Below are 8,789 nucleotides of genomic sequence, written 5' to 3'. Positions count from 1 at the left end.
GATGGACTAAGCATGGGATCAGAGTTACAGAAGAGCATCAGTGCCTGTGGGATCAGGGTCACACCAATGCCGAGGGCTGCATCCAAGCTGACCCTACAGATACTCCATCACTGTCCAGGCTGAAGCATCTGTACATGAGGACAGGGGAATTGGGGCCAAAACTCTTCACCACCCTTCGCTGCCATGAGGAAGACTAACTATGGAGATTTCTTTTTTAATTTTGTTTTCCACAGCCAAAAAAGGGGTTTGCTCCAGGGAAGGGGAAAACCAAACCTACATTTCGTTTTGCATTGGATTTTTGTTAAGGCTGGTTTATAGCCTTCCCCATGGGTAGGAAAATGCTGGTCTCCATCCTTTTGCTCATGTTGCCACAGCTGACTCCCACCACCCTGCAGAAAGATACTGCAACAGGCCCTCGCCTTAAACATGGAGATCTCAGTCCTTGTTGAGTGACAGCAGCCACCGCACCATGGAGACCCACTGCCTCAGGCATGCTGGCGCAGCCCTCGGCTGCCTTCCTGACTTTTTCATTTTTACGTTCAATTTCAGGACTCTTGCCTTTTGCTTCCCCATGACAAGGGTCTCTGCGATGTTGCCACTGGGAAGAGATCCTGCAGCAAAGGAAGGAAAGGAAAGCAAACCGTGGCATCTGGCTGCTGCAGTCCCAGTGGGCAAATAACACACCCACTGTGGACCACATCCCACTGCCATGGCTGGAGCTGGCAGAGGCCACTGGCCAAAGGACACAGCTGATCTCGGCGGGAAGGTTTCTGCACCCCAAAGCCCTTTTGAGCATCCCAGGCCTGGGCATAGAAGACAGGGAGTCCACAGCACCACTGGGTCCCTGCCAGCAGGGATGGGACAAGGGGGATTTAGTGACAAGGGGGTCTGGTGGAGGCTCCTCTCCGTCACCGGTGAGGTGCTCTCATAACCTCCCATGGCATGGCATCATTCTCTGGAGCACCTTACGGGCACCCCACCGAGACACTTGCCCCAGTCAAGGGAAGGACTGGATGTCCCACAGTTACTTCATTTGGAGTTGCAGCAGGGCGAAGTTTGCCAACGGACTTCAGTGGAGACCCAGTGAGGCATCTTCCCTTGCTGAAAAGAAGGGAGGGTTCCACCAAATGCAGATCTGCTGCCCTCAAAAGAAACTGCCAGAGCAGGATGATCCTGTGTTGCTGGAGGGGGAGAATGGCGGGTGCTGGGGCCAAGGGAGGAACCCCTCTGGGCTCTGCAGGGCTGATGAAGCAGGGTTGGTTTGACCAGGGTGGTGGGTTAATGGTGCAGTGAAGGTGGGGTGAAGAATTTAGTGATGACAGCAGATGATGGGGAGCTCATGCTAACCCCAAGGGCCACAGGTTGCCATCATCAGTGCTGTCCCCATCTCCTCTGCTCACTGATCCCTCTGCAAAACCTCCGGTTATAGGCCAGTACACCTTCCCCAGGACCCTTCCCTCCTCTCTCTCTCTCTCTCTCTCTCTTTTGCTTTTTTGTTTGTTTGTTTGTTTTGTTGTTTAATTTCCCAAAACTTGAAAGCCTTTGGCTGCAGAGAAAGGAGATGTGCTGCCGGGGCGGGATGGGAGCTTCTGCAAGGTGAGGCTCAGCTCACGGGGCCTGGTGTGGTCTCATGATGTGGCCACCACAGTGACACTGGGAGGGGCATTAGGGTGCCTCCCTGACCTCTCCCTACAAAGCAAGTCTCGGCCATGGCCTGGGAGATCAAAATCCATCCCAGCCTCCCTCCCTGCTGCACATCCATTGCTGGGACAGCACTGCCTGTCCTGTCCCCACCAACCTGGGGGAGGAGGATGCAGGAGGGGACTGCCTAAACCACCTTTGGCCCCCCAAACCACCTTGGCTCCTGGGACGAGGCACCAGGTGAGCCCCCAGCTGCCCAGTCCCTCCATGAACCCTGGCCAGACGAGGCTGTTTGCAGGCTGCACTAATTATTTAGGACCAGGGTTGGAGCCTGGGTCAGGGTGGAGGCAAGAACAGCTTCAGGAGGGATGGCAATGACAAAGTGCTGCCATTCTCAGCACCCAGCAGCACCCCTTTGCATTTAGGGTGAGAAAAGCAAAAGGGGGAGATGCGGGAGCTGGGGGGGGGAATGGGTAGGAGGGGGTAAGGCACGTGGAAAGATGCTGGCGATTGGTGCATAAGGGAGAGGTGTGAGGCTCGGGGGCCTCCAGCCACAGTCTTTGCACTGAGCCTGCACTGGTACTCGGTATGCGAGCTGAGGAAAGAACACAGATGGCGCAGGGGTCAGGAAAGCCCTTCTACCACATCTCCCTGGGGAGCGGCACTCAGCAGCTGGGCTACCCCTTGTCTGTACTGCAGTGGACCTCAAAAACCACTAGTACAAGAGCATTTTGCACTATTTCTCTGCTCTCCCCCCTTCTCTTTTTCTCCACCTTCCCCATGAAAACTTTTTTGCTGTTGGGTGTTTTTGGGGTTTTGGTTTTTTTTTTTTGGTTGTTACTGATTTTAGGGTTTTTTCCCAAATGGAGCATTGTATATTTAATGATCGACAGTTCACTTTGCTTCCAGACCGCTGTCCTGGCCATGGCTAGGATCCCTGCCTCCTGTGCCCCCCTCTCCAGCCCCGCCAGCCCCCCACCACTGCCAATGGGACAGGCATCACTGCGCACATTACCCACTGTTGTAACACAGTTGTTAAAACACACCAGATTCCGAGTTTCCTGCCTGGTTTTTATCTTTAGCAATACTCACTACACATTTTACGGTAGCTTTTTATAGCTTTACATACATACAGTAGCTCTGTTGTTTCGTTTCGTTTTGTTTTTGTTGTTTTGGGTGTTTGTTTTTTTTTCCAGTAAACAAGAAATACTCATAATCTTACTGGTGGGAAAAAAAAAAAAAAAGCAGTTTGTGAAAAACTGACAATGGAAGAAGAGCTTAATGCTCTGTTTAGCATTTTGTACTTTAAAAAATCTCACATTTTATTAAAAAGTGAAGATTGCTGTATACTATTTATTCAACTTATAATTTATGTTACTCTTTGATCTTTGTCTTTTCTCATGACAAAGCATTTATTTAATAAAGTTATGCATTCAGTTAGCTTGTGCCTGACCCTCCTGGAGCATCTGTGTGCTGGAGCCTGCTAGTGAGGGGCTCTGTCCCCGAGCATCCCCTGGCCCTGTGCCCCTGGGGACTCAGCCAGCTCCATAGGGGTACCAGGGGAGGTACAGGGCCTGGGGCAATGGTTTAGGAGAGCTTTCAATACTGGAGCAGTGTGCTTAGTCAGTGGTAAAACTGAAGTTTTGAGTTTACAACACACTTAAGCAGAGCTGCCCAATTTTTTAGAAACACCTTTACATGGGTATGACAGCAGGGCACACACTGCACTCAGATGGCTTATGTGGGAGAGGGATGCTACTAAGCCCCTAGATGCTTGCCCAAACTGAGTCCTGCAGTTTGGGATTGGATGTGATGTTTGAGCCTCAGACCTCTGGGCAGCTGAAGTAATACCACAGTGTCCTGGAGCATTCCTGTGCCATCCATGAGGCAGCCCAGCCCAGCCAGGTCCTCGGACACCTCGTGGTAGCCCTTGGTGGCCCTTTGCTCTACCCTGTGTTCTCCTGAGTGCTGGATCTGACCCTCCCTGTGCCCATTTAGCCATCACCCTTCATCTTCCCATTCACCCCCTCATCTCCCTCCTCCTGTGCCCCCATCCCCTCCACCCACGCGGCTGCCAGCATCACCCCATGTGCCCGGGGCAGGGTGGGAGGCAAAATCTTCCCCGTTCCCCTCGCTGTGCCAACACGTATCCCCCATCCCATTTGCACCACCCAGGGCTGTCACAGCCACCCACTCCCTCCTCTCCCCATAGCACAGCTGGGGCCAAACATGCTGCCCCAAGCGACAGAGGCAGGGGGGTCCGAACCCCGCTGCACCCCCGTGCCGCGCCGCTAGGCTGGACCCGCTGCCTCAGCCCCCCCGTGGCGCGGGAGCCGCACGGCACGGCAGCGGCACCAGGCGGCGCTGGGCAGCGAGGCGCTGCTGCTGCTTCCAGCCACACAGGCACTGGAAATGGATGGGCTTTCCACTCAACAAGTTAATGCTTTTCTCCCCCGCCCTCAGCTAGCTGGCTAGTAACTTACACTCCTACCCTCAAACTATCGCTATCTATATGGATATAGATATGGCTATAGATATCTATAGCTGTACATAGATAGCCGTACAGTCTTACACTAATTCTTTATAGTAAATATTACTGTATAATGCTACTGCATAATTTTTATGCTCTACTAAAACTGTAGTTTGCCAGTGTATGTAGTTTTGTGTGTGTACACCAGAGCTGCTGGGGTTTCAGCTAGTACCCTATGTGCAGCTGGCTAAGCCTCAGTGCCCAACCACATGTCTGATAACCCAGAGCTCAGGAGGCACAAAGCTGGCCCAGATGAAACCCCAGAGCTAGGATCTAAGCAGTGACACCCTTTGCCACATTGCAACCCTGGGGAACCCTAAACAGGAGCTCTTTGCACCTCTTGCCTTACTGCTGCCTCTGCCCAGCAAGCTGCAAGCTCCCTTTACTGGGCTGAGGGCTCCTGTTCTCCTCCAGCACTTGACCAAAAGTGGAACTTCTGCCCCCCAAGCCCTCCCAAAGGCAGCACCTGGCTTGGAGCACCCTTGTGCCCCACAGTGCTACTCAGCCTCCCCTGAGCCACCTTCAGCTCCCACCAGGGGCACAAAAAACAATATTAATTGCTAATTTTGCCCCTTTTCTCATGTTCTCCTGCTTACATCCCACCCCCTGTCCTACCAATCCTATGTCTGTCCTTGCAGCCCCATGCACTGGCTGCCTTCTGTCCCCATACGTGTGCCTGGGGCTCCCTGCCACTGCTCACCCCTCAGCACACATCGGTCCCGCTCAGCATTCTTGCATGGGATAAGAGGAAACAGATGGGGAAGCAGCCTAGTGGTTTTGCCTTCCTTTGGGGAGGCCAAAGGGAAACCACAGACACCTGGATGTTGGCTGTCAGAGCCACATGGGGCCTCTCCTTCAATGCTGCGACTTTAATTGAATGCAGCATGGGGTTTTTTTCTATTATTGTTGTTATTCTCTGCCTCCCAGCGGTGCCCTGAGCACCGAGTTGTGCTGTGATGCTCCCTTTGGCAGCACTTCTCACTCCGGGAGAAGGTGCAGGCTCTTCAAGAGGCCTGTCTCCACAGCCCCATGAGTGGAGCAGCCCAGGCCTTCCCCCACCTCCCCAGCAGCCCACGTTGGGGAAAGGCTTCACACAGAAACACTAAAGCTGACTCTTCAGCCAGCTCAAATTTTGCCCTCCTTGCACAAGCAAAGGTCAAAGTCCTTGAAGGGTTTCTCCATGCATCATCCAACTCAGCCAAGGAACTATTTGCACAGGGGGCAGTGGAGACCAAAACTGTAGCAAGAGACCTAAAGGAACCCGGATGATTCATGGAGAACAGGCCCATCTGCTATCTAATAAACAGCATGAACAGCTCAAGAAGACCCTGAGGTACCAAGGATGGGAAGACAGAAAAGACAGCGCCTTTATCCTTATAGCTTTTGCCCAGGAATCGGCAAAGGTCTCCATTGTCCCTGCGCTGGGTAGGAGGGACCTTTCCTTTCAAAGCTGCTGCCCTGCTCAAGGAGCAGGAAGTTCCTGCTCTCATACAGTCTCTCTCCAGCTCAGAAAGCTCCACAAGCATCACACTGGACGGGACATTCACACTGCCGTCCTCTCCACCCAGCAAAGCGGGACACAGCCACCCTTCACCGCCAAATCTAGCTGCTGTCAGCAGGGAAGATGGTCTCCACACATATGCTGGCCAGATGTTGACTTAAGGGCACAGTTGCATTTTGCAGGCTCAGAAGATACCACATGTGGAGCAGGAACATAACAGGCCAGCCAGCAAGTGACACCAGTTCCTCCCTGCTTGTACAACTGGGACCAGTGACGATGAAAGGCCCAACTCCCATTGCTGCTTGTCAGGCTCAGTGTTTACAAAACCCCCTGGATAAAAGCTGAACAGGCCCAAATTTTGTGCATGATGCGTTAGGCAAGTAAACATTTCCTATGAGCAGAGGGGAGTGGTGAGGGGGAAGATGACAGTTTTCTGGCATCCCATTTAATTTATTCCAACTTTATGCAGCTCAGCTTTTCCAAAAGAGAAAAAAAAAAACAAAAACAAAAAAGAAAAACAACACAAAAGAAAACTTCCTGGTTCCTAAACAAAACAAAAAGTACAAACTGTAGATGAGAGCCAGCGTGTGCAAGGTTTACATGAACAAGCAGAACACCCTCGGCTGTTAACAGAAAACAGGTAGAATCATTTTTACAGTTACTTGGCTTTGCATGGAGATGTGGTTTGTTTTCTCTCTTGCTCCCTCTCATACACATTTTCATGTGCACCCCCACATCCCTGACTTTCAAAAGGGGTCCCCTTCCCCATCTCTTCCACTACCACATCCAAAGCCCTGGAAAGTTGCAAGGGGCTTAATTTGCAGAGACTGCCATGCCCTTTGCACTTAGGATCTGAAATATGGGGCTAAAAGGGGGAAAGCAACAAATCCCAGCACTCCCCTTCCTCCAGAGCCTGTGGGCTTTTTGCTTTACCTTCTCCAGACCAAAGTCCCCAGATGAGGGAGTATCAGCAGTGGGAACCTTGATGTGGTGTTTCTTTAGCACAGTTTGGTAGTTCCAAGGCATGATGGCAGTCACCAGGGGATGGTCCCATCCCTGAAGGTCATGGTCAGGTAGATTTGCTGCCTCGCACCCACCTTGCAGGCACAGGGTGCTCCCCACCAGCACCCACAGTCACCAAGGAATCCCCTTCCTCCATCCTAATTGAACCTAACCTCATGATGGACCTGGATGGGACCTGGAGTCTATTTGCTACTCAGAAGCATTTGCCAAAAACTGGGAGATGCTTTATTCTCCACCCTGCCCCCAGCCTTGACTTCATTTAGGGGAAGCCTGAGACTTCTACTGTAAGGAGAGGATTTTGTAACTGCTCTGCAAATAGCATCCATATTAAAAAGAAAGGAGTGGAAAACAAAAGGTAGAAAACAAGTCTCCTTGCTTAGGCGACAGGGAAGTTATTTATTCTCAGTGTCTGTGTGTTCTGTACAGGAAGAAATCAACAGGTGAAATAACAGCAGAGACATCTCTTCTCAGAGCGGCATGTCCAGCGCAAAACCTCTCTGAGCGCTTGGATCACTTGGATTTAATCTACTCAAACGTGTATGTGGGCAGAGGAGGTGCATGTGTGTCAGGACCTTTACAAAGCACGATACATACTGTAATTTACTTACAAAAAAAAAAGATAAAGTGTGTGCTGAATAGCAGATGCTCACTCCAGTCCCAAGTGAAAATGGAGGGACAAGGGCAGCTGCTTGGGAGTGCAGGTTTTAGATGGGTTTTTCCTATCTATCTAGAAAGAAAGAATGAATAAGAGAGAAAGAGACAGACAGAGACACTCCCTGGCTTGTTATCCTAAATCTACACAGGCATCCTTCCAGCCAGCCCCAGCAAGTTCACTTTAGCTCCTTCAGCATAAGCTGATTCTAAGAAATACTCGGCAATAGCCCTTCAGATCCCCTGGAAAACCAAGTGTTTAGCTTCACCATCACCCAAAGGCCCTGTCATCCCAAACCTGGGGCTGACTGTGCCCCAGCACCAGGAAGGAAAGCACCCAGGGATGCCTTAGGAGACAGAGGGAGCTGTCTCATATTTAGCCCTTTCCCTCACTGATGCCTTCTTGAAGGGTGCATCCTGACTGTGCCAGCATGTTCCAGCTGGGAAGACAGGGGCTTTCCTTCTTCCCTCCCTCCCACGCTGCATCCCATGCCACAACCAATGGCCAGGCTGGGGCACAGGGGACCAGTAGGATGCAAGAGGCAGGCCACACAGTATTTACAGTCTTTGGTCTTGGGGAAGGGAGGGAAAGAAGGGTAAGGGTGGGTTTTTAACTTTTTTTGTTTTGCTTTGTCCCACTCCCACCTATGGCAAAGGGCTTTGTCCCCTGGGAAGTGTCAGGGAGCACACGGCATTCTGTGCTGAAGGATGCAGGAAGATGCCATAAAGCAGCAGGGATGGCAGGGCCGCAGGGCGAGGAGCAAAAAAGACCGATTCTCTGGCTTATATTGGGTGAAAGACTATAGGAAAGCAGTCCCTTCTCCTTGCAATCCCCCCACCACCCTTCCCCTCCCTGTTATCTCTCCCCTCCCCAGGAGCTGGGCAGCAGAGGAAGGAGAGCAGCACGCAGGACCCAAACCCAGTCTCTTCCAGAGCCTAAAGAGACACGCTGAAACCCATGTAAAATCCAGCACTGGGGCCACAGCGAGCCACCTCCAGCAAGCAGGATCACGTCTGTCTACTGGCTTCGCAGGGCATGTGCTCCCCGGTCCTCCTGCTCATGAGCTGTGTAGAAGAGGTGGCACTCAGGGTCTCCACGGATGGTGGGTGCGCCCTGGATCACCTTCCCATGGATGGGGTCCACACACCAGCACTCGCCACGCTGCCCATTCACCGACATCTTGCACTGCATGAAGAGGGACAGGGCAGGCGTCAGAGGAGGAAATAGGAGGATAAAACAACACACACACCCCCCAGCCCACCCCCCCACCCAAAGCCTTAGCACAGGCAGAGCTAGCGTTTCTCCAGCCATTTGGCACTACTTTGGATTTAGGCAAGAGTCATGGATGTTGCACGCAAGACACCCCAAGGTCTGTGCTGCACCAGCAGTCCAGGCTGAGGGCTGGACCTCTGCCCCAGGGTGCCAGGGACCAAGAAGTCAAT

The 8,789-nt window shown here is 52.1% G+C and overlaps 1 protein-coding gene across 1 annotated transcript in view; it reads right to left on the bottom strand.

Moving 5' to 3' along the window:
- Nucleotides 1-7,071: 7,071 nt before the first annotated feature.
- The window catches only part of IGFBP2 (insulin like growth factor binding protein 2), a 62,911-nt gene continuing 61,193 nt past the window's right edge, over nt 7,072-8,789 (bottom strand). The window contains exon 4 of the mRNA XM_061370175.1: nt 7,072-8,532. Coding sequence (XP_061226159.1) covers nt 8,365-8,532 — 168 coding nt within the window. The 3' untranslated portion in view covers nt 7,072-8,364. The remainder of the gene's footprint in view (nt 8,533-8,789) is intronic.

The sequence above is a fragment of the Neopsephotus bourkii genome, unplaced genomic scaffold (genome assembly GCF_033783945.1).
Source record: "Neopsephotus bourkii isolate Nb327-2 ecotype Australia unplaced genomic scaffold, CSIRO-AGI_Nbou_v1 NB_1526, whole genome shotgun sequence".
NCBI lineage: Eukaryota > Metazoa > Chordata > Aves > Psittaciformes > Psittacidae > Neopsephotus > Neopsephotus bourkii.
Note: the sequence above shows the minus strand (reverse complement) of the source record. Positions and strands in the feature narration are given on the sequence as shown.